Below are 27108 nucleotides of genomic sequence, written 5' to 3' on the forward strand. Positions count from 1 at the left end.
TGCATGGAAAATGGGCACTCTACATTAAAGATAGCTTGGAACTACAGTGGTCACAATGGGGAAATTTTAGTTTAGACAAGACTGGTTTTTTTGAGAGACACCCTAGAAAAGAGAGGATCTTAAATACCACAAAAGTAATGAAAAATGAAACACATTTTTAAAAAATTGGTATACCAAGAACTAGTGGGTGGCAGACTTGGCCCAGTGGTTAGGGCATCTGCCTACCACATGGAAGGTCTGCGGTTCAAACCCTGGGTCTCCTTGACCCGTGTGGAGCTGGCCCATGCACAGTGCTGATGCGCGCAAGGAGTGCTGGGCCACGCAGGGGTGTGCCCGCATAGGGGAGCTCCATGCGCAAGGAGTGCGCTCCGTAAGGAGAGCTGCCCAGCGCGAAAGAAAGAGCAGCCTGCCCAGGAATGGCGCTGCACACACGGAGAGCTAACATAACAAGATGACGCAACAAAAAGAAACACAGATTCCCGTGCCGCTAACAACAACAGAAGCGGGCAAAGAAGACGCAGCAGGGAAACGGACTTGGCCCAATGGTTAGGGCGTCGTCTACCACATGGGAGGTCTGGGGTTCAAACTCCGGGCCTCCTTGACCCGTGTGGAGCTGGCCATGCGCAGTGCTGATGTGCAAGGAGTGCCCTGCCACGCAGGGGTGTCCCCCGCGTAGGGGAGCCCCATGCGCAAGGAGTGCGCTCCGTAAGGAGAGCTGCCCAGCGCGAAAGAAAGTGCAGCCTGCCCAGGAATGGCACCGCCCACATTTCCCTAGCCGCTGATGACAACAGAAGCGGACAAAGAAACAAGACGCAGCAAATGGACACAGAGAACGGACAACCGGGGGAGTGGGGGGGGGGGGGGGATTAAATAAATAAATAAATCTTAAAAAAAGAAAAAAGAAGACGCAGCAAATAGACACAGAGAATAGACAACCGGGGTGGGGGTGGGGAAGGGGAGAGAAATAAATAAATAAATAAATCTTAAAAAAAAAAAAAAGAACTAGTGATTCCAAAATAACCTCATGTGGCTCAAGCAGTTGAGCACCTGCTTCCCACATGGGAGGTCCCAGGTTTCGTTCCTGGTGCCTCCTATAAACAAAAAAACCAAACAACAAGCAAACAAACGAAAAAACTAACTCGGGGGAGCTCGGTGGTTGAGCGCCAGCTCCCCACATACTGGGTCCTGGGTTCAATCTCTGGACCCAGTACCTCAAAAAAAGAAAAAAAAAAGATTCCTTACAAAAAGTTAATGAAAAAAAAAACTTAAGGAAAAGATGAGACAACTGACAGGGACTGTAGGCAAAATGACAACTTCAACGTGTTTTATCCTCTTTTGCCTAATTACTCTGAATCTATTAATCTTCTTTCTCATTTACTCTTTTACTTGGAAGTTGTGGAAGAAAAGGAAATTAGATGCCCTTTCCCCCTTTAACCCACAGTCAAAGACAGAAATCAGACACATAACTATTTGTAGGAGAATTTAAAACTCTTTGGAGGGCATATGATCCAGGGTTACCTAATCTATACCAGCTTGTACACATGTTGGTCTGAACCTCGTGTGCTAAATCCTGCAAGGCCAAAGTTGAATGGACTGACCCAGAAAGGGACCCACAGGATCCCTTTTTCCACGTTAAATCTGAGGGTCAAACAAGGCCGAAAATTAGGGCAGTGTTTCTGTAAGTTTACACATCAGGTAAAGAAAATCTGAAAAGTCTCCACAAATATCACTGGGAAAGCTTAAGCCCTCATATTAAGCAAGTAACTTCAATGTGTCCTATCTGCCAAGAACAAATTCTGATAAAAATGCAAGAGTGAAACAAGGACAGAAAAACCAGGTCTTTTACATCAGTGAGTAAGTTTTTTGTTTCTATGTGTTTTCTGTGTTACTGTGTTTTACTGTCTGACCCATGGCTAAAAAAGTTTAGAGTAAAGTTATAAGCTCTCTATTTATATTTGTCATTACATTTGGGGTATGATAGTTTCCTACCTCTAGATGGTATTATCAAATTAGCTTATAACTTCCTTAGAAGAGCTCTATTCAAATTGGCTTAAAGATAAGTAAGCACTATATGCATAAATTAATACTCCTAAACTTCCAGAAATTAAGGAAACTGAACTTTATAATATTTCCAATGAAAAAAGCATTCATAGAACTAAACTCAAATGTTTCTTAAAAATTCAAGTTCACATGATAAAGGTAAACTTTATTTGTTTACCTGTTTTGTCCTGTTTGGCAAACAGGACTAGTTTAATATTATTAGTTAAATACAAACAGCTATCTATTTCTGAGTTTTCAATGTTAAGATAAGCATACATTTTTATTCTACTTGGCCATGTTTTTCTTAAATTTATACAGATTTACCAATCAAATAAGCTTCTAGCATTATACTTATTAGACATTCAAGATGAAAATGTAAATTTTTGTGTAACCAAATTGAGTTATTCTGACAAACTTTATTTCAAGAATAATTGTGTTTTGTAGGATGTCAGCTTAACGGTTTCCAAGATCTTTTTTGGTAACTTAAATATGTAAGGTATGCACAATGTGTTTCTGTTAAGGAAAAAAAGAAGTTTTGTCTTAAAGTAAAGGGACTGCAGAATGAGAAACAGGAATGTGTAGGACAAAATCAACAAATACAGAAACTGTAGGTTTGTAGAAAAGGATTTTTTTTGGTCATGGTCAAGGTTGGCTAAGATTTAACAGGTTTATTGATAAGGTATTTAAGAGTTTTCTTAGACAGAATCTTCTTGCAAAACTAGAATTTGGTTTTCTCTCTGTTAAAATGACAAAATGTTTGTGGGTTATTAGTCTGCTCTTAGTAATAGGTTATAAATGGTTTATCTTAACCATCTGAGTAATCTGCCTAAAAGGCAAAGATTCTGTATCAGAATATCAGAATAATCTCCTGAGCTTTGTATTGACCTTATCATCCTTTCTTGTTTTAGAGGGCAAGTCTTCTTACTTTGGAAATTTTTTTTTTTTTACAATCATGTTAACTTTTCTATTTAATTTTTTTAACCCCATCCTCCCCCTGCCCAGCTTTTTTGCTTGCTGTCTGCTTTCTGTGTCCATTCACTGTGCACTCTTCTGTATTTCACTTTTATTTATTTATTCCCCCCCTTGTGGCTTGCTTGCTATCTGCTCTCTGTGTCCATTCACTGCATGTTCTGCATTTTTCACTTGTCTCCCTTTTTGTTGCGTCACCTTGATGAGTTGGTTCTCTGTGGTGCTTGCGGGCCGGTGGCTGCCTGTAGCCTGCGGGCGAACCTGCCTTCACAAGGAGGCCCCGGGACATGAACCCAGGGCCTCCCATATGGTAGACGGGAGCCAAAATGATTGAGCCACAGCTGCTTCCCTCTTCAAATACTTTTCAAATCTTTATTGTCACTTTGGTTAAATAGGAACCAAATATTGTTTCACAGTGATCCATGATGCTATTTCACAAAATATTCAAACCTGACAACTTTAGACATTTTGCCTTTACTAAATGATATTTCACCTTCCCTAAAATCAAACCCTAAATCATGCCTTCTTGATCTCAAACTGTCTTTGGGATTTTCCACAGGGCATCTAGAAAATCACAAAGGATCTGTTCTTTCACTATGTAAAAAGAAAGGTGCTAGAAATAGTTAGGTTTATTTGATATGTTATGAGTTACATGGTAAGCCCTCTCAAATTAAAAAGGACTTTCTAACCTTCTCTTGGTTAAATTTGTATGGGTAAAATGTTATTAATATAAATGTTTCAGAAATTAATATAAAAATTTCAGAAATTCGTAGAGATTTATCAATGTCCTCACTGTCCATGAGGTGTCCTAGTACTGATCTGCCTGATATCAGACAACAGTATAGTACTGGTCATATTTTCAGTTATTCTTAAAAAAAACGATAAATGAATGTTCATCAGATTGTTCACTTTTGCAAAACAGCAACAAGTTAACCATGGCTATTCTAAATCTTTTGCCACTTTATTGGTTTGAGTCTTTTGTGGGCCACAGAAAATTATGTTCTTAAATCAAACCTATTGTGAATCTTTGATTAGATTAGTTAGGGGTCATTTGATTAGATTGCTCCTATAGGGCATAGCCCAGAGTGGGTCTTATGCCTCTTAATGGAGTCCTTTATAAATAGAGGAATAAAAAGCTGCAGACACAGAAAGAAGTACTGCAGTGCAGAGAGAAGCCTCCAGAAGTTGAAAAGCCTGGGAGAGAGAAAAGCCACAGACAGAGCAGCCCAAAGCTGAAGGCCACAAGGGCTGGAGGAGAGGGGAGAGACAAGTGGATTGGCACTGTGCCCACAGTTGCAGCTCGAGGAGAATGCATCACTGATGATGCCTTGACTGGACATGTTCATGGCCTCGAGCTGTAAGCTTTTAACCTAATAAATTCACATTGTAAAAGCCAACCCATTTCTGGTATATTGCTCCCAGCAGCATTTAGCAAGCTAAAATAGTCATCTACAGATAGTTTTTATTCTGATGCTTCCTTGACACCACTCACAATCAGCTATAGGTCTGTGTATCAGAGACCTACGGAAAGGACTATGCTAAGTACTCGGGGGCATAGGCTTCTGTAGCAGTTTGATATAGATATGAATTCCAAAAATAGATAACAGATTATGTTTGTAAACTGGTCGGTACCTGGGCATGATTAAATTATGATAAGGGCTTTGATTGGGCCACATCAGTAGGGCACTGAGTCTCTACCCATTGGTGGGTAGGAAGTAGGAACTCAAAGATAAAAGGCAAGGCAAAGGACAGAGCTGGACCTTTTTGATGCTGGGTTCTTAATGTTGGACCTTTGATGTTGGAGTTTGATGCTGAAGTCTTAAGCTGGATCCCCAGGGAGAGAGACAGAGTCATTCGCCTGATAGTATACAGCTGACCTTGTGGAGAGAGGCAAAGCCTAGAGAGCCTCATAGTCTACAGCTGACCTTGTAGAGAAACCAGAGGAGCTGAGCCCTGAGGAACCCAGGAAGCCTGAACCCTCACAGAAGTCAGCAGCCATTTTGCTCCAACACATGAAAATAGACTTTGGTGAGGGAAGTAACTTATGCTTTATGGCCTGTATCTGTAAGCTCCTACCCCAAATAAATACCCCATATAAAAACCAACCAATTTCTGTTATTTTGCATCAGCACTCCTTTGGTTGACTAATATAGCTTTTAGGAAAATTGCTTATATAACTTAGAGACTATACCACTGTACTGAGCCAAGATATCCAGAATTCTAGTGAAGAATTCTGAAGTTCATGAGATAGCTAACACAAGATTGAGCAGAAAAGTATTGAGTTCCCAGACGATGGGTATGGGGAAAGGCAGGAAGAGATGAGAGGTGGAGGTGTCTTTGGGACATGGAGCTGCCCTGGATGGTGCTTCAGAGGCAATCACCGGACATTGTAAATCCTCACAGGGCCCACTGGATGGAATGGAGGAGAGTATGGGCCATGATGTGGACCACTGACTATGAGGTGCAGAGGTGCCCAAAGATGTACTTACCAAATCCAATGGATGTGTCATGATGATGGGAACGAGTGTTGCTGGGGGGGGGGAGAGGTGGGGTGGGGGGGGGTGGGGTTGAATGGGACCTCACATATATATTTTTGATGTAATATTATTACAAAGTCAATAAAAAAAAAAAAGAAAAAAAAAAGAAAAAGAAAAAGAAAAAAAAGAGTGAATGAACTGATAAAGAATGATTATAGGCTGTTTGGATTATTGCTTATGTTTTAATGTTCTATTTTCTAAATATTAGGAATTCCTTATTCTTTTTCTTTAAGCTATCTATAATTCATAAAATGTCTTTTTATCCCTGCCTCATCTCTCCAGAATTCAAAAACTCTTTGAATATTCTTATTTTTATGGCACTACACTTATCTGCAAATGTTCAGTCAGAATATGTTTTCCTTATTAACAGGACATAGGGTGGCGGATTTGGCCCAGTGGTTAGGGCGTTCGTCTACCACATGGGAGGTCCATGGTTCAAACCCCGGGCCTCCTTGACCCGTGTGGAGCTGGCCCACGCGCAGTGCTGATGCGCGCAAGGAGTGCCCTGCCACACAGGGGTGTCCCTGTGGGGAAGCCCCACATGCAAGGAGTGCGCCCCATAAGGAGCCCCATGCGCAAGGAGTGCGCCCCGTAAGGAGCCCCATGCGCAAGGAGTGCGCCCTGTAAGGAGAGCCGTGCATCACAAAAGAGAGTGCAGCCTGCCCAGGAATGGCACCGCCCACACGGAGAAATGACACAACAAGATGATGCAGCAAAAAGAAACAAAGATTCCCGTGCCGCTGACAACAGAAGCGGACAAAGAAGATGCAGCAAATAGACACAGGGAACAGACAACCGGGGTGGGGGGAAGGGGAGAGAAATAAATAAATAAATAAATCTTAAAAAAAACAACAGGACATAACTGGAGACAGCCCTTGTCATATTTGAAAATAAAGCTCATTTAATCAGATACGACCAGACACTTTTATGGAACTAAGTCTGACTTTGTGGAGCCAATATGCTTACTAAACCCTTTTGGGGAAAACCAAGCTGGTATCTGGCTCCAGTGTTCCAGTCCTACAGACAAGAAGGCCACTTTCTGGCAGGCACAGGAATCATATGATACTTTGGGGACTTCGAGAAAGTAATACACCCAAATCTATAGATAATGCAGGTGAAATCCGGTTTTGAGTTCTTGGCTTGGCTTCCTAGCCTTGAGAGGCTTTTACAAGTCCAATCTGAGGTTCCTTATAAAAAACTACCAGCAAAGTAAACTTAAAAATAACCATTCTTGCTGTACTTATGTTAATAATCAGGCCAAATCTAATGAAACCAGCCTTACTTTATGATCAAGAATAATCTTTCTTTGGGATTATCTTTCATCAAAAGGAGGATGACTATAGAGAGAAATTTTGTGTGTTTCAATAGAAAACTACAGCACACTCCTGTGGGTTATCAGATTCTGCTTCTGTTCATTTTATGTGAGATATGTAGCATTCCATTTGTAAATTGCAGACAGATGCATGGTTTTGTTGAGTTTTGAATTAAGAAGTCTGGGACAGGGCAGATGGCCCCTCTTTGGAAATGGTGTTTATGTGTGATGAATCTGGACTCAGATGGGATCTCCCTTCATAAGACTTTCATGCTAATGTGCTGGAGGTGCAGTTAACGTTGGGATTTAAGATATATTTAGGGGATTTGAATCTCTGGACTGACAATGTGATAGCCAGGTCCTGAGCCTCAACAGACTCCAGCACCTACAATCTGATTTATTGGACTTACCACACTCAGCTAAGATGGAGTTGAAGAAGGACAACCACCACACCATGGAGCCTAGAGTGATTACAACTGAAAATGGGAGGATTGCATCCAGCATCCAGGTGGAATTTGAGCCTCCTCTTGACATAGAGGTACAATGGACACAACCAATCCAATGTCCACATAGAAGAGGTGGTATTGGATTGAGAAAAGTGGACATGGTGGACGATGGGTATGGGGAAAGGCAGGAAGAGATGAGAGGTGGAGGTGTCTTTGGGACATGGAGCTGCCCTGGATGGTGCTTCAGAGGCAATCACCGGACATTGTAAATCCTCACAGGGCCCACTGGATGGAATGGAGGAGAGTATGGGCCATGATGTGGACCATTGACTATGAGGTGCAGAGGTGCCCAAAGATGTACTTACCAAATCCAATGGATGTGTCATGATGATGGGAACGAGTGTTGTTGGGGGGGGAGAGGGGGGGGTGGGGGAGCGGGGTTGAATGGGACCTCACATATATATTTTTGATGTAATATTATTACAAAGTCAATAAAAAAAAAAAAAAAAAAAAGAAGTCTGGGACAGGGAATATTTTAATGGAACAAGTGAAGGTAGTATTTCATAATATCAGTTAGGCTCAAACATCTCAATGGACAGACCTATTTCCTGACTTGGGTTCTTGGTTTAATGGACTATAGGAACACTGTTACACTTTGGATTTCTACTTTATGTTGTGATTATGAGGCCATGTTTTTATTTCTTGTTGTACAAACTGTGTTTCAAGAATCTATTTAAATTCATTGTCACCCTCAAATATTTGGTTGCTCTGTAAATAGCTATGCAAAAGCAAAATGAGATAGAAATGGTGCTGTTTCTAGTGTACCAAGTATAAAAATAAAAATAATAGGCATCCTGACTCAGGGAGAGGGATGTACCCATATTCACTCAACTGAGTAAATAATCTTACTTCAAGGGTCTTAAATATAATTGAGCAGCGACCCAATGAACCTCACTTCAATCAAGACAGGAAGAAGAAAAAAAACAAACAAAAGGAACAGAGTGACTGACTGAGCCTACTTGACTCCCTCACAAGAAATGAAATAATGGTAGTGACTGGACTGTTTTGGTTAAGCTCCCAATGAGATAATTGGGAAAATGACCAAAAGGGGAGATCGTTAAGTAAAATAAAATGGTCACTTGCATTGGGCATTGCCAAGAGGGACCCTTTTCTGAGAAAGATTTTCCAGAAGATAAAAACAATTGACCTGAAGGAGCTTCATGCTAAAATGGAATAATGGAATGCACTCTACAGAAACGCAGATAAGCAACATCTTGGCTGGTCCAGGAGAGGTAGCTTTTCAGAATGGACATACCATATAAATCAATATGTATCTGATCCCCATTTTGTAAGACCTCCCCTTTGTAAAGAAGAAACTTAATGTCAGCCAATCAGAACATTTCCTCACTTGCTACCTAAATATACTTTAACAAATATTTTTTAAAAAAGTAATCGGGGGAAGTGGGTATAGCTCAGTTGTTTAGCACCTGCTTCCCATGTACAAGGACCCAGTTTCAATCCCTGGTGCCTCTTTAAAAAAAAAAAAGGTAATCAGGAACTTCTGGGAAGATGGCTGGTTAGAGGGACACAGGACTCACTTCTCCCCCAGGTAGACATGGCCTGGGAAAAAATGTTCTAGGGATTAGGACACCAGGGAAGGCCGGGCACTACCCAGGAGAGAGAGGGGCAAAGGAAAAGAATCTCAGCAGGAAAATTGTGAATAAAAGCTTCAGCTACAGCTGCCAGTGCCCATCTCCCCACCCTTGGAGCACACAGCTTTGAATTCTCCAACATCTGGCTGGTGGGTATGGACAGAAGGGGCTGCAGGCATCGACTTCCCCAGGAAAGGGGAGGGAGAGGGACACAGCCTGAGGCTGATTCAGCTCTTGGCCAATAAATTTGGTCTGCTGTGCCCCACGAACCCTTCCAGGCCTGATGGGGCCGAGCCATTGTCTGCCCTGGGAGCCTGCATGGGACCAAACAGATCCAAACCTCAGTCACCCTCCCTACTGACCAGGACTGGTTGTTGAGAGCACAGAGGGGAGTGAAATTATTTCCTACCAGGGAAAAAGGAGGGGGCTGCCAGCAAAGGTTGAGCAGCCTCTGAGAAAGTCTGATTTATAAGGCTCTGAATAGTCTTGAGGCAGGATTCTCTGTCACATTGTTGCAGTCCATGTTGCCGTGAACACACTCCAGTCAGGGCTTGAAATGAGAGGACTGCTGAAGAACACTATCTATTGGTGAATTAAAGAAGTGCATGTGAGGAAATAAAGTAAATAAGAGAGGCTTTTCCCGGCCTTTAGAGCCTCCCTCCCCAAGGCCCTTGCAAGCAGGTCTGCAACCCATTACTGGGTCCACGGTCTGGATTTGAGGGACAATTCCAAAGAGCTAGAACAGGCTGAACCAAGAATCAAAGAATGGCAGTAACACACAGCATCCTACCACTAAATTCTTAGCAAGAGAGAGAAATTGAGCATCAAAGTAAACTCACCATCATAATCAGCAAAAAATTATAAGTCATATCAAGAAAATGGAAGAAATGGCCCAAGAAAAGGAATATATCAAAGTCCCATATGAGACACAAGATTTGAGACAACTAATAAATGAATTTCATACAAATCTCCTAAATCAAATGAGTTGAAAGACAATAAGGTCAAAGAGATAAAGGACATCAAGAAGACATTGGGAGGAAGCAGATGTGGTTCAAGTGACTGAGCTCCTACCTACCACATGGGAGGTCCCTGATTCGGTTGCCAGTGCCTCCTAAAGACAGTGAGCTGGCATGATGAGCAGGTGTACCAAGCTGATGCAACAAGATGATGCAACAAGAGACACAAGAATAAAAACATAATGAGGGATACAACAAAGCAGGGAGCAGAGGTTCCCGGTGCCTCCTAAAGAAGATAAGCAAGATAGCGAGCTGACACAATGGGCAGGCATGGCAAGTTGATGCAGCAAGATGACCCAACAGGAGACATGGGGGGAGGACATGATGAGAGACACAACAAAACAGGGATCGGAGGTGGCTTAAGATATTAGGTGTCTCCCTCTCAAATCGGGGGTCCCGGATTTGGTTCCCAGTGACTTATAAAGAAAACAAGGAAGACGAACAGACACAGCAAGTACAAACAAGGGGGGTAGGGAGAAATTAATAAATAAAATAAATCTTTAAAAAAAAAAAAGAAGACACTGGGTGAGCACAAAGAAGAATTTGGAAACCTGAATAGAAAAACAACAGAGGTTATGGGAATGAAAGACACAATAGGTGAGATAAAAAACACTTTAGAGGCATATAACAGCAGACTCGAAATGATAGAAGAAAGAATAAGTGATACAAAAGACAGAACAGCTGAACATGAAGACAGAAAAGAACCTAGAGAGAAAAGAATGGGAAAAAATTTAGCAGAGACTCAGGGAGTTGAAGGATAACACAAAGTACAAGAACATATGTGCCATGGCAATTCCAGAAGGAAATGAGAAGGGAAGAGGGCAAGAAAGAGTATTTGAGAAAATAATGGCTGAAAATTTCCCAACTCTCAAGAAAGAAATGAATTTACATACCCAAAAAGTGTGGCGTACCCCAAAGAATAAACCCGATTAGACCTGCTCCAGGACATATACTACTCAGAATGTCAAACATCAAAGATAAAGAGAAAATTCTGAGAGCAGCAAGGGAGATGCAAACCATCACATATAAGGGATACCCAGTAAGACTTAGTATGGATTTCTCATCAGAAACCATGGAGGCAAGAAGACAGTGGTATGATATAATTAGGATACTGAAAGAAAAATTGCCAGCTGATAATTTTTGATCTGGCAAAACTGTCTTTCAAATACGAAGGGGAGTTTAAAATATCCATAAATAAACAGAAACTAAGAGAGTTTATAAAAAAGAATCTACCTTTGCAGGAAGTATTAAGGGGAGTCTTATAGCCTGAAGGAAAAAGACAGGAGACAGAGGCTTGGGCAAGAGTGTAGAAGGCAAGAATAGCAGAAAGGAGTAAAAAGACAGATGAAAATAAAATATGACCTATGAAAACCAAAGAACAAAATGGTGGAAGTAAATAATGCATTTATAGTAATATTGGTGAATGTGAATGGATTAAGCTCCCCAATCAAAAGGTACAGGCTGACAGAATGGACAAAAAAAACACGAGTCATCCATATGCTGCCTCCAAGAGACTCTCCTTAGATCAGAGACACAATTGGGTGAAAGTTAAAGGTTGGAAAACGATACTCCATACAAACAGTAACCAAAAAGAATCAGAGGTAGCTATACTAATATCAGATAAAACAGACTTTAAACAAAAAAAAGTTTTAAGAGATACAGAAGGTCATTATATATTAAGAAAAGGGCCAAACCACCAGGAAGAAATAATAGTCATAAATATCTATGCACCTAACCAGAGTACCCCAAAATACATGAGGCAAACTCTGGTAAAATTGAAGAGGAAAAATAATCAGAATAAAAGATTGTAGATAATGAAAACATTATACTCAGAGTCAGGGAAAGAAAACAAAAACTTATGAAAGGGTAAGATCTATATATTGTGCTTTAATTGGGCTTCCTCAAGTTTAAGGACCCTGCATGTGTGGGCTAAGGTAACATCCATTCATTCACATTTGGCAGTTATTGAATGATAAGCTATATTCTGGGCCTTGGGAATGCAAGAAGCTTACAATTTAGAGGGAGGACATGAACAATAAATATTTAAACAAATACATAAAGAAGATAATTTTAATAGTGAGGTGTGCCATGAAGACAATTTACAGCAAGAAAATTTATAACAGAGAGTAACTGGGGAATTGAGCCATAGCTACTTTAGGTGGGGTAGTGTGGGAAGGTAACACTTGAACTGAGATTTAAAGCATAGCAAGACGCTAGCCATGCAAAGATCTAGGTGAAAAGCTATTGGACAGCAGGAAGAGCAAGTGCAAAGGCCATGAGGCAGGAATGAACTTTCTGGATGGCTGATAAGAAAGCCAACAAATGAGAGCAAGAACAGTACAAAATGATGGAGAAGCCAGGGACTGGATCCTGTGGTGTCTTATAGGACATGGTAAAGAGTTTGGGTTTAATTCTAACTGTGATAAGAAGGTATTGAAGGCTTTTGATCAGGAGAGAAGGATGATCTGACTTGTATTTCAAAAGATCAGAATGAAAGTTCAGAGCAATACCAGGAGTCTCAAGGGAGATAAAAAAATCCAAACTTACGCTCCAAAGCTCCCAGGTCACCACTGGAAGACTTGTATTTATACAAAGTGTAAAGATGTGGGGTTACTTCACCAAGCGTTGGCTGTGATTTGATTTCCACTATAGGGTGCAGAAAATTTCCTCCTTCCTCCCACTAGAAGGGGATTGCTTCTTTTTAGCTAAACCCTTCCACCCTCAACTCTGGGCATGAGTGGAATGGATATTATCAGACTCTACTATCCATACCTCAATTTATTGAAGACTGAACCTCTTGAAAAATCTGATGCATTCATAGTAATTGAGTTATCAACTCATTAAAAACACTGTGCTTCTCTTCTGTGAGGAGAGACAAGATATTGCTTAAATCTAGTTGTAGAAAATACCCTGCAGTCAAGCAACAGCTGCAACATTCCAAAAGAAGCTGCTGATCATGCAAGGCAAGCATTGCTGTCCTTGTGTTGGGAATGGCCCACATTTGAACCTTTTTCTCTAGAAAATTAGGAGAATCCAATTTAGAAAAGGAAGAGGAGGACAAAGATTAATGTACTACTATGTGTGAAGCACTATACTCAGCTCTTTACATACTTTATCTAAATTAATCCTTTCAACAGCCTCAGGAAGCTCAGGGAAGTTAAGAAATATCTCTAAGTCAAGTAGCAAATTAGAACAGGACATAGGGCAGTCATAATAAGGTCCACGCTTTTTCCACTGTACTATCAGTATTCCTTAACGTGCCTACCAGGAACCTTTAGGTTTTATTAAACAGAGCTTGAAAAGCACTCATTTAAACAGTGGAGAACAACAGTCTGAGTTAAGTCAAGAACACATTCTAAAGGGAAAGCTTTTTAAAAATTTCTTCAGTGACTGTAGTGGAATGGACTCTGGATTAAGAATCAACAAACATGAGATTTATTTTCAGCATAAGCATTTATTCATGAGGTGATGCTGGGAAAACATTAAATTCTCTAACCTTGTTTTTTCTATATGTGCATACACATGCTCTACCTCAAAGATTCATTCACAACATTAAAAGGACATAGTGAATGTGAAAGAAGCTAGAAAACAAAGTTATTTTAAGGCTTTATTACTGCTGAGGACAGAATCTATTTGGTGAGAGGAACAAAGGTATTCATAATACGTATAAAGTAGTAAAAATTGTCACTAAGCCTACAAGGAAATGAGAATTTTTTCAGAAAAAAAATTAGATATGTGCTTGGTGAATTACATTCCTCTTCTGTAGAATAAAGTCCCATAATCATATACTTATTTTGACCTGCCTTCCCACACAGAATCACGATTTTGATGAATGCCGAAAGTTCCATTCTAAGTCAAAGAAGTGTTATTTCACCCTATAAATTTTTATTGAGTTCAGATCTAATGAGAGTGAACTGACAGTTCTTGAAAATGATATCTAGAACATATCAAGTACAGTCCCTGGACAAATTTCCAAAATTACACTAAAGGGATTATTCCTAGGATCAGAACACTTTAGTCTAGGATTGAGGCTCACCTCTACTAGCACACCCTACCTATATTAAGCAGATATCTTAATTCATTATTAAAGAAGGAATCTTATTAGTAGGATACATTTTTCAGGTTGTTTTTCAACAGTTATGATAAAAGTTGATCAATTGGTCTATCTACACATCCCTTTTATCCATAGAATAAAAAACTCCTTAGCCTACCATTTAAATTCCTCCATAATCAGAAACTACCTCTATTACCAAAGGCTCCTTATCACCTCCCATTTTCAGAAAATGTACTTCATTGAATGCTCCTATATGAAATACATTTCATTGAATATAAAGAGGAATCAGATTCATAAAAAGTGCTTTGTATGAAGTATTATTTGCAATCATTAGCAGTCAAGCAGCCTTGTAAAAATTTCGCTTACCCTTGAAGAGTAATGTACTCTTGGGAGCTTTCAGCCCAACAGCCACACAGCATTGCAGCAAAATAACTAGATCTTGCACTTAAAATGGCCCTATAGTGGAGAGAAAAAAAAGTACAGGTAAATATTTATGTACTAAACAAAACATAAAATGAAACTCTTTCTCTTTACCTTTTAAAACATGATGACAATCTGTCTTGTCTGTGTTCACTGGTAGGATTATAATAATAAAAATGATAAGTCTATCTTTATAACTAAATTTTTGATTACTCTACTAAAACATCAATTCTAATACCCTTTTTATCTTCTTAAGTTTTTTTCTTGAAGGCTCTTTCATGATAACTGAGAATACTTCCATGACTAAGAGAGTAATAAATCATTTGCAAACAGAGAAATAAAAACCAAAAGATGTTACTTCACACCTTGAGAGAACATCAGTAAGAGGCTAAAACTCTAAAAGGACGTGAGTTCTAGTTCAGAATTCACCCTATGTTCAAAAAAGGCTATATCTTAGGTTTGTGAAAACGATAGGAAATATATTTTCTTTTGAATTTCCATTCTATCTTCTGAGATAAAATGTCATTTCATTCATTTGTTCACGCAACAAATATCTATTAACTTCTATATTCTGTGTCAGACACTATTCTAGATGTTGGGAATATAGTAGCAAATGAGAGACATGGAACAAGGTTATATTCTAGTGGGGGGAAGGATGGAAAAGTGCACGAAAGGGAGAGGATGTGGCTCGAGTGGTTGAGCACATACTTTCCACATGGGAGGTCCCGGGTTCAGATCTCAGTGCCTCCTAAAAGCAAAAAAACAAACAACAAGCAAACAAATGAAAACACCAATTCAGGGAAGTGGACGTGGCCCAGTGGATAGGGCATCCGTCTACCACATGGGAGGTCAGCACTTCAAACCCCCAGGCCTCCATGACCCGTGTGGAGTTGGCCCACATGCAGTGCTGATGCGCGCAAGGAGTGCACCCCGTAGGGAGAGCTGCCCAGCGCGAAAGAAAGTGCAGCCTGCCCAGGAATGGCGCCGCACACACAGAGAGCTGACACAGCAAGACGATGCGACAAAAAGAGACACAGATTCCCATGCAGCTGACAACAACAGAAGTGGACAAAAGAAGAACACGCAGCAAATGGACACAGAGAACAGACAACTGGGGCAGGGGGGAGGGGAAAGGGGAGATAAATAAATAAAAATAAATCTTAAAAAAAGAAAATACAATGTGAGGGGAGTGGATGTGGCTCAAGGAATTGAGTACCGGCTTCCCACATGGGAGGTCCCATGTGCCTCCTAAAAAGAAACAAACAAACAAGCAGAAAAATGAAAAAACCAACTCAGGGGAGCCAATGCTGCTCAGTGGTTGAGTACCAGCTTCCCACATACCAGGTATGAGGTCCCAGGTTCAATCCCTAGCCCTGGTACCAAAACAAATAACAAAAAAGAACAACAACAAAAACATACAATGTGATACCACTATACACTTACTAAAATAGCAAAAATTAAAATGACTGATAATTGCAAATGGTGGTGAAGAGGTAGAACTGGAAATCATCATACTGTGCAGACAGCAGGGTAAAATGACACATTCTCTTTGGAGAACAGTTCATCAGTTTCATAAAAAGTTAACATCCATTTAACCATTTGACCCATCAATTCTACTCCTAGGTATTTACCCAAGAAAAAAGAAAATATATGTTCATGCAAAGACTAATACACAAATATTTATACGAGCTTTATTAATAGTAAACACTAGGAACAACTCATATGTTCATCAACAGAAGAATGGATTAAAAAATTGTGGTATATCCATATAATGGAATACTTTGCTATTCGGCAATAAAAATTTAATGAACTAGAGATACAAATAATCCAACAATGCTCAAAATCATTACGCTGAACAAAAGAATTCAGGCATAATTGCATGTCTGAGTCCATTTATATGAAATTCAAGGACAGGTGAAATTAAGCTAAAGTGAAGAAATCAAATCGGTGGTTGCCTGGGGCTAGGGAGAGGAAAGGGTCTCATGGCAAAGAGGAATAAGGGAATTTTCTAGGTGATGAAAAGTCTCTATATCTTGATTGTGGTGGGAGTTACATGGGTGTATACATTTGTCATAACACATTGAACTGCACTTTTAAATGTGTGTGTTTGATTGTATATGGGTTATAACAATAAATTTAATTTTTTTAAAAGGATGAAAATAAAACCTACTGACAAAGAAAATAACAGGACAAGAAGCCTTCCCAGTGAATTTTAAAACGCATTTAAAGAAGATATAAAATCAATCTTAAAGAATTGAAAGAAAAATACTTCCCAACTCAATTTATGAAGTCAGCATAACCTTCAGACCTAACCCTGACAAAGACATTACAAAAAAAGTTACAAGCCAATCTCTTTCATGAATATAGATAGAAAAATCCTAAACAAAATATTAGCACACTAAAGTCAGCAATAAACTGAATGAATAAACATCAAAACCACCATATTGAATTTATTTCAGGAATACGAGCTTGCTTTAACATTCAAAAATCAATCAATATAACAGCACATTAATAAAATAAAGGAGAAAAATCACACAATCAGCATAACAGATGCAGGAAAAAAGCATTTGACAAAATTCAACATCTACTTATGATTTTTAAATATTCAGGTAACCCCCAGTTAAAGTCCCAGCAAATTATATTGTAGATACTGACGTGATTCTTAAGTTTATATGAAAAGATGAAGAAAAATAAAATAGCCAGCACAATACTGAAAAAGAAGAAAAAAGTTGGAGGACTTATACTGTCCAATCCCAAGACTTACTATAAAGTTACAGTGGTATTAATGAGAGAATAGACATACAGATCTATGGAACAGAACAGAGAGCCCAGAAATAGACCTACACAAATGGAATCAACTGATTTTTTAATATAAGCACAAAGGCAACTAATTTAATGGAGAAAGGATAGTCTTTACAACAAATGGTATAGGAACAAATGAAAATTCACACGCAAAAAAAAAAAAAGAACCAAGACACAGACTTTATACTTTACACAAAAATTAATTAAAAATGGATCATAGGGAAGCAAATGTGGTTCAACTGATAGAGCGTCTGTCTACCATATGGGAGGTCCAGGGTTTGGTATCCAGAGCCTCCTGACTCGTATGATGAGCTGGCCCATGCACAGTGCTGCCACATAAGGAGTGCCGTGCCATGCAGGGGTGCCCCTTGTGTAAGGGAGCCCCATGCCAAGGAGTGCACCCTGCAGGGAGACCCATCCAGCATGAAAAAAGCGCAGCCCGCCCAGGAGTGGCGCTGCACACACAGAGAACTGACACAGCAAGATGACACAACAACAACAACAAAAAAAAGAGACACAGATTTCCGGTGCCATTGACAAGGATGCAAGCAGACACAGAAGAACACACAGTGAATGGACAGAGAGAGCAGACTAACGGGGGTGGGGGGAAGGGGTGAGAAATAAATAAAAATAAATCTTTAAAAAATTTTTTTAAAAAAGGATCATAGACCTAACTGTAAAATGCAAAGCTATAAAACTTTTAGAAGAAAACATAGGAGAAAATCTACATGACCTTGGATTTAGTGTTGAGTTTTTAGATACAATACCAAAAACAAGATACATGAAAGAAAAAAACTGATAAATTAGACTCTATTAAAATTTAAAATAAATATCCATGAGTCCATATTGGTACAAGCAAACAAGTGAATAAAATACTAGATGGGGGAGAATAGACAAATTTCTTGTGCAGAAAAATTCCAAAAAATTTATGAGAGAAGTAGAATATAATTGTCCATCCCTTAAGTGTAGGTTGCACATAGTAATTTCCTTCCAGGGAATACATTATGGAAAGGGGGAGTAAAAAAAGTAACCCAACAATGGAGAACCAGACAAAAATTACCTCAACCAGATGATCACAAGATCAGTGGTGATAAGTCATATTGATTGTACATACTCTTAATACAATGTAGTGAGAATGGCATTTCATATTTGTGGCCTACCTTCCCCAAACCAATAACCCCAAACTAATTATGAAAAAAAAAAAATCAGAAAAAAACAAATTGAGGGACACTCTACAAAATACCTGTCGAATACTCATCAAACTGTCAAAATCATCACAAACAGTCATAGACAAGAAGAGCCACAGCAGACATAACAAATGTAATATAGTATACTGGATAGAACACTAGAATAGAAAAAGGGTTTTAGGTAAAAACTAAGGAAATCTGAATAAACTGTGAACTTTAGTTAATGACACTGTATCCTTAACTATAATAAACTACTATACTAATGAAAGATGTTAATAATATGGGAAATTGGGTATGTGGTGTATGGGAACTTTCTTCTCAACTTTTCTATAAATATAAAACTATTTTAAAAAATAAAGTCTGTTTAAAAATTAGGGATGCTGGTTCCACCTATGAAAGATAAGAAGTTTAGGGCTTGCCAACCCTCCATTAACAACTAGAAAACTGAACAAAATATAATATGGAAAAAAACGCAGTGCAGGACTTTATTTCATAAGAGAAGAGAAACAAATGATAAAAACCAAACAATCACAATGCTTTTCTTCATAGGAGCAATTTTTAGATTAAAGCAGAGGGAAAACAAACACAGACAGAGCCTGGTGGTCTCACTGAGTTGAGGACAGGTATAGGAGCTCCAGGAGGTTGAGTCAGCTGGATTTTGTGAGGCAGAGTATTATAAAAGAGGGAGTTATGAAGACAACGACTTCTAGAAACTAGAGGAAAGCTCTCCTTGAGCTTTTGTGTGACTACTAATATGAGCACACAAATGGTGAGACTCCATGAAATCAAGCAAAGAATAAAGGCCAGAGAGTAATAAGCTGAAAAATTCAGAGCTCACATAGTTCCTTCTAACCAGAATGGAGAAACCCTTGCTGAATACCTGGGCACTAAGTAAAGGTCCCAGAAGGGTCTCAGTAGTAGATTTACACAAAATCTAAAGCAAAAGCTAAACTAGATTTACCCTAACAAATTTAAAAACAAGCCTTCTGAAACTAACCTCAACATTCTTTTTAAAGGAAGACACCAATATTCAAACACTTGACAAAATAATATTCAGAATGTCTGGCATCCAATAAAAAATTACTAGGCATTTGAAGAAGCAGTGAAATGTGAACCATAACTGGGAGAAAAATGAGTCAACAGAAATAGACTCAGAAATGACAGAAATGATGGAATTAGCACACAAAGCACTTAAACAGCTACGATAAGTATTTTCAAGCAATGTTAGTGGTTGAACTGTGTCCCCCAAAATGATATGTTGAAATCTTACTCCCCAATACCTCAGAAATGTGACCTTATTTAGAAGTACAGTCATTCTTGATGAAATAAGCCAATTTAAAATAAGTCATACAATATGACTGATGACCTTACAAGAGGAAATTTCTACACAGACACACAGAGAAGACAGATATGTGATGAAGCCAGAGATTGAGTTATGCCACAAGTCAAAGAACACCATGGATTGCCAGCCAGCCCATCACCAGAACTCTAAAGACATCAAAATAAGGATGATTCTGAAAATACCTACATTCTACTTCCAGCCTCTAGAACTGAGACAATAAATTGTTGTTGTTTAAGTCACCCAGTTTGTGGTACTTTATTCAGGAGTCCTAGCAAACTAAGACAACTAGTTCTCAGCAATTTGATTATGCTGTATCTTGCGATTTTCTTTATGTTTACCTTGCTTAGGGTTTGTTGAGCTTGAATCTGTGGGTTTATGGTTTTTATGAAATTTTGCTTAAGGTTTACAGTTTTATGAAATTTAGAAAATTTACCTCCATTAATTTTTTCAGATTATAGTCCCCATGCATTCCCTCATTTCTACTTAGGACTCCAATTATAGGTATGCTATACCACTTGATACTGGTCCACAGATCACTAAGGTCTCTTTTTATCTAGTTGGGTTTTTTTCCCATATTTTATTTGGATAATTTTTATTGCTATGTTCTCAAGGATGTTGATCTTTTCTTCTTCATTAGCTAAGCATCTTTTAAATCCGTCTAGTGAGTTTTTCGTTTCAGATACTGTATTTATCATCTCTAGCAGTTTCACCTGGTTTATGTTTTTATCTTTCATTTCTCTCCTATGTCCTTGTTTTTTGTTTTGTTTTGTTTTCTTCCTAATTCTTTAAGTTTGTTAGGGCTACAGTAACAAAGTATCATAAACTCGGTGACTTAAAACAACAGAAATGTATTGTCTCACAGTTCTGAAGGGTAGAACTCTGAATCAAGATTTTGTCCTGGGAATCAGATGTGGCTCAACTGATAACAGCGTCCACTTACCATATGCAGGTCCCAGGGTTCAATCCCCAAGGCATCCTGACCCATGTCGTAACCTGGCCCATGTGCAGTGCTGCTGCCACGTGTAAGGAGTGCCGTGCCATGCAGGGGCATCTCTGCGTAGGGATCCCCCACACGCAAAATAGAGTGTGCTCCTCAAGGAGAGCTGCCCCATGTGAAAAAAGCGCAGCTTGCCCAGGAGTGGCACCACACACATGAAGAGATGACACAACAAAAAAGAGACACAGTTTCCAGTGCCACAGGATAATGCAAGCAAATACAGAAGAACACACAATGAATGGACACAGTAGACAATGGGCGGAAAGGGGAGAGGAATAAATAAAATAAATCTCTAAAAAAAAAAGATTTTGTCAGGGCCATGCTTCCCTGGAGATCAGTAGGGTTCTAGTGATGGCTTGCTGGTAATCTATGGCATTCTTTGGCTTGTGGCATAAATCCATCTTTGCCTCTGTCACATGGTTGTCTTCCCTCTCTGTGTAAAAATTCCCACTCCTTATAAGGACACCAGTAATAACAGATTAGGGCCTATGTTAATCCAGTTTGGCCTCCCCTTAATTAAAAACATCTTCATCCTAGTTTGAAATAGGATCACTTTGGAAACAGGGGTTAGGAGATGAAAATATCTTTTAGAGGTACACAATTCAATCCATAACATCAGAGGTAAAGAGAAAAATTTTAAACAGTGCTCAGAGAAAATAGACACATGTGATACTGACAAAGCTAGGAATGAAAGAGACTTCTCACCAGAGAAAATGTAAGAGAAATAACAATAAAATTACATCTTTAAAGTGTTGAAAAAAATATTTAAAAGTGACCATCTAAGAATCCTGTTTTCCACAAAAATATCTTTCAAAAATGAAGGAGAGGGAAACAGACTTGGCCCAATGGTTAGGGCGTCCGTCTACCACATGGGAGGTCCGCGGTTCAAACCCTGGGCCTCCTTGACCCGTGTGGAGCTGGCCCATGTGCAGTGCTGATGCGCGCAAGGAGTGCCGTGCCATGCAGGGGTGTCCCCCACGTAGGGGAGCCCCACGCACAAGGAGTGCGCCCCGTAAGGAGAGCCGCCCAGCGCGAAAGAAAGTGCAGCCTGCCCAGGAATGGCGCCGCCCACACTTCCCGTGCTGCTGATGACAACAGAAGCGGACAAAGAAACAAGACGCAGCAAATAGACACAGAGAACACACAACCGGGGGAGGGGGGGGAATTAAATAAATCTTTAAAAAAAAAAATGAAGGAGACCTGAGAGAATTGTGGAAAGAGGGAAGAGTTGGGAGCTCCAGGACTCAGTGCTTCCACCAAAACTACTGAAGAGGAAGAAACTGTTTAACACAACTATTTTGAAACTCCAGAGTCCAAAAGAACACCGTATCACATCCAGTGAAGATCAAGAAGATAAATACTGGTAAAGAACAGTAAAGGAATATAGAAATCCTTTTCCCCAAGAACAAGTTGGGCATAGCTGATTATGGCATTTGATTAGCAAATTCCGACCGCTGGGGGCCCAGCTCTGAGGGCAGCTATTGTTTAAACCCACCTAGACAAAGGCAGGGGCAGCCATTGTTTCAAACCTCCCTAAACAAAGACAGTGGCAGAGGAGACTTAAAAGATGCTATGCTTACAGGGAGTTAGTTAATTCAAGGGCTGCTTTTCAGGGCAGGCCAGGAAAACTCAGCTTTGGGAGCTGTTGAAGAAGCCCTTGGCACCCTTCCAGATCCCCTCACCAGGACACTTTAGAGCTGGTCTGGCCCCTTTTGTGGGTTCCTGCCCTGCTTTTACTGGGAAAGACTTTACCTGTGTGCCCTCGTCCCAGAATTTGTCTTCCAGACAAAAGCAGCTGGAGACCATGAAAGGAGTATAAAAAATTATAGAGGAGACAATCTTTGACAAACTTTGCCAGCTTCAAACACTCAGGAGAGGGAGGTATGTCTCCTAGGAAACAGAACAAACAAATTTCTATAAACAGGGGGAACTCCAAAGCAACTTCAGCAAAAGCCCAGGACAAGACAGAAGCTCAGAAAGACAGAGAAAACCCTGTACACTGCATTCACCTAGGCAGACCTTGATAAGAAGGCTGAAGCTTAAGAAAATCTGTTTTATCAGCAGTTGGTTACAAAATCAAGAAGCAAATATATCAGGGAATAAATCCTATACTTAACATTTTAAAATATTAAAATATACAGTGTACAAGAGTATAAGACAAAGAAACAAGAAAGAATAAAATTACAAAAAACACCAATGAAGAAGATGAGAATGTGAACATACTACACAAAGCCTTTTAAAAAATGATCCTAAAAATGCTCAAGGAAGTGAAGGAAACTACAGAGAAAGAAGTAAAGGATATCAGGAAAACAATGAATGTGCAATATGAAAGTCTTAATAAAGAGACAAAAATTTTACAGAGGAACCAAACAGAACTACTGGAGTTGTAGACCACAATAACTGATATGAAAATGCCCAGGAGAGATTCAAGAGCAGATTGAAGCTGGTAAAAGAATCAGTGAATTTGAAGACAAGTTATCTGAAATGAGTCAGGTTGAGGAGCAAAAAGAAATAGTAAAAGTAAAAATAGCCTAAGACACCTCAGGGATACCATCAAGCACACCAATATATGAATTATTCAAGTTCCAGAAGGAGAAGAGAGAAAGGGGCAGAAAGAATATTCAAAAAAATAATGACAAAGAACTTTCCAAACACAGAAAAATATGTGACTATGTATATCCAAGAAGCTCAGAGAATACCAAACAGGATAAACATGAAGACAAATACACTGCATCATATATTGATCAGACTGTCAAATGTCAAGGAGACAGTATTGAAAGCTGAAAAAGAAAAGCAACATGTTACATACAGGGAGTCACAATTAGATTGACTGCCATACTATCAGAGGCAAAAAGAAAGTAGGTTGAAATACTTAAAGTACAGAAAGAAAACAGCTATTAGCCAAGAATTTTAAATCCAGCAAGATTTTCTTTCAAAAATGAGGGAGAGATTAAGACATTTTCAGATAAACAAAAGCTGAGGGAGTTCATTACCATTAGACCTGCCCTATAAGCAATGCTAAAGGGAGTTCTTCAGGCTGAAAGGAAAAGACTCTGAACAGTGGTTCAAAGTGGCATAAAGAAATAAAGACCACTGATAAAGATAACCATTTTAGTAATTATAAATGCCAGTATTATTGTAGTGTATGTTTGGTATATAACTCTACTGGTGCTAAAATGCAAATGCATAAAAAGTAATGATAAATCTGTTTTTTTGGACAGACTATAAATATATAAGCAGTAACAGTACAAAAAATATGGTGGGGGGACAGAGGGGTATAGGGAAAGTACAAATGCATGCTATCGAAGTTAAGTTGGTATCAAACCAAATATGATAGTTATACATTTAGGATGCTAATTTTTTTTTGAGGTACCAGGGGCTAGGGATTGAACCCTGGCCCTCATATGTGGGAAGGCAGTGCTCAACCACTGAGCCACATTGGCTCCCCTGAGTTGGTTTTTTTACTTGTTTGTTTTTGCTTTTCTTTTTAGGAGGCACGGGGAACCGAACCTGGAACCTCCCATGTGGGAAGTAAATGCTCAGTCACTTGAGCCGCATCTGCTCCTGGAAGGTAAATTTAACTCCATGGCAACTGCAGGAAAAACAGATGAAAAGTACCTTCAAACAGAAGTGAGAAAGCACTTAATACAACACAAAAAATCAAATAGATATAAAGGTAGGAATTAACAGAAGTAAGGGACAAAAAAAGTTTAAGATGTACAAAAGCTAAATAGCATAATAGCAGAAGAAAGTCCTGTATTATCATAATGACTTAAATGTAAACAGATGACACTATCCAGTCAAAACACAAAGACTGGCAGAATGGATAAAAAAGCATTACCCAACTCTATGCTGTCTTAAAGTAAAAAATACGAGTAGGCTGATGGTGAAAGAATGGAAAAAAATATTCCATGTTGGTAGTAACCAAAAGAGCGCTGGTGTGGTTAATTTAATATCGGATAAACTAGATTTTAATTTAAAAACCGTTATGAGGAACAAAGATGGTCATTACATACTGATAAAGGGAACAATGCAACAGGTAAATGTGACAATTAAAAAAATATATGTATATAACAGCATAGCCCCAAAATACATGAAGCAAATACAGACAGATTTGAAGGAAGAAATTGACAGTTTTACATTAATAGTAGGAGACTATAATACAGTGCTCTCCATGATGGATAGAACATCTAGGCAGAAGATAAATAAGGAAGTACAAGACTTGACTGATACTCTAAATCAACTAGTCTGGCCCAGTGGTTAGGGTATCTGTCTACCACATGGGAGGTCCGCGGTTCAAACCCCAGGCCTCCTTGACCCGTGTGGAGCTGGCCCACGCGCAGTGTTGATGCGCAAGGAGTGCCGTGCCACACAGGGGTGTCCCCCACATAGGCGAGCCCCATGCGCAAGGAGTGCGCCCCTTGCGAAAGAAAAAGTTCAGCCTGCCCAGGAATGGCGCCGCACACATGGAGAGCTGACACAACACGATGACGCACCAAAAAGAAACAGATTCCCATGCTGCTAACAACAGAAGCAGACAAAGAACATGCAGCAAATGGACACAGAGAACAGACAACTGGGGCGGGGGGTGGGGGAGCGAGAAGGGGAGAGAAATAAATAAATAAATAAATCTTTTAAAAAACAAAAAATAAAAATAAATCAACTAGTCCTAACAGATATAAATAGGGCATTTCACCAAACAGTAATAGGATACACATTCTGTTCAAGTGCATATGGATCATATGCAAGTGCATATGACCACATGTTGGGTCACAAAGCAAGTCTCAGTAAATTTAAAAATATTGAAATCATACAATGTGTTCTCTGACTACAATGGAAAAAGCTAGAAATCAATAACAAAGGGAGAAAATTCACAAATATTTAGAAATTTAACATCTTACTCTTTAAAAACTAATTGGTTAAAAAGAGGAAATCAGAAGCAAAATTAGGAAATATCTTGAAGCAAATGAAAATGATGCGGTGAAGGCAGTGCTGAGAGGAAAATTAATATCTCTAAATGCTTACATTAAAAAAAGGACTTCAAATTAGAGACCTAACTTCAAAACTGGAAGAACCAGAAAAAGAAGAACAAACTAAACCCAAAGCAAATAGAAGGAAGGAAATAACAGACTAGGGTGAAGATAAATGAAATAGAAAGCAACAACAACAACAAAAATAGAATCAACAAAACCAAAAGTTGATTCTTTCAAAACATCCATAAATTTGAAAAATCTTTAGCTAGACTGAGAAAAAAGAAAGGCTATAAATAACTACTGAATGGCAGCAGACTTGGCCCAGTGGTTAGGGCATCCGTCTACCACATGGGAGGTCCGTGGTTCAAACCCTGGGCCTCCTTGACCCATGTGGAGCTGGCCCATGCGCACAAAGAGTGCCCTGCCACGCAGGGGTGTCCCCATGTAGGGGAGCCCCACGTGCAAGGAGTGCGCCCCAAAAGGAGAGATGCCCAGTGTGAAAGAAAGTGCAGCCTGTCCAGGAATGGTGCCGCACACACGGAGAACTGACACAACAAGATGACACAACAAAAAGAAACACAGATTCCCATGCTGCTGACAACAACAGAAGCGGACAAAGAAGACGCAGCAAATTGACACAGAGAACAGACAACCGGGGGAGGGGGGAGAAGGGGAGATAAATAAATAAATAAATCTTAAAAAAAAAACTACTGAATGAAAAGGAGGATATCACCTCTAACCCCACTGAAATAAAAAGGACTATAATAGGATACTATGAACAACTACATCAATAAATTGGACAACAATTACATCAATAAATTGGATAACCTAGATGAAATGGACAAGCTCGTAGAAACACATAAATTTCCTATACTAACTCAAGAAGAAATAGATCTCCATAAACCAATTGCTAGTAAAGAGATTGAATTCGTAATCAAAATCCTCCTAACAAAGGAAAGAGAAAGATCAGATGGTTTCACAGGGGGAATACTACCAAACATTCCAACTCCAATTCTGTCCAAAATCTTCCAAAAAATTGAAGAGAAGGGAATACTCCTACTTCATTCTATAAGGCCAACCTCATCTCATACCAAAGCCAGATGAAAAGATACCACAAGAAAACTGTAAGTCTACAATTGCAAGCAAGAACCTCTCATCCATCAGCCATATGGTATTGAAGCCCCCTCTCAATTAGAGGTGGAATGGGCATCACCATCCCAGAATCCTCAGGATTGGAATAAAATATGGACTAGAGTGGACTCACTGGTATTCTACTATAGACTTAGTGTGATCCTAGCAATGGAAGAAATTATATCATTGATGTGGAGACAGTGGACACTGCAGGTGCTGAAGTCAGGGAG

At 39.4% G+C, this 27108-nt stretch overlaps 1 protein-coding gene across 2 annotated transcripts in view; it reads right to left on the reverse strand.

The window, feature by feature from the left end:
- BTBD8 (BTB domain containing 8) overlaps nt 1-27108 on the reverse strand; it is a 98935-nt gene that overhangs the window by 41925 nt on the left and 29902 nt on the right. For both annotated transcript variants that reach the window (XM_004455573.5, XM_058303171.2), the window contains one exon: nt 14393-14482. In XM_004455573.5, coding sequence (XP_004455630.2) covers nt 14393-14482 — 90 coding nt within the window. The remainder of the gene's footprint in view (nt 1-14392; nt 14483-27108) is intronic.

The sequence above is a fragment of the Dasypus novemcinctus genome, chromosome 9 (assembly GCF_030445035.2).
Source record: "Dasypus novemcinctus isolate mDasNov1 chromosome 9, mDasNov1.1.hap2, whole genome shotgun sequence".
Taxonomy (NCBI): Eukaryota; Metazoa; Chordata; class Mammalia; order Cingulata; family Dasypodidae; genus Dasypus; species Dasypus novemcinctus.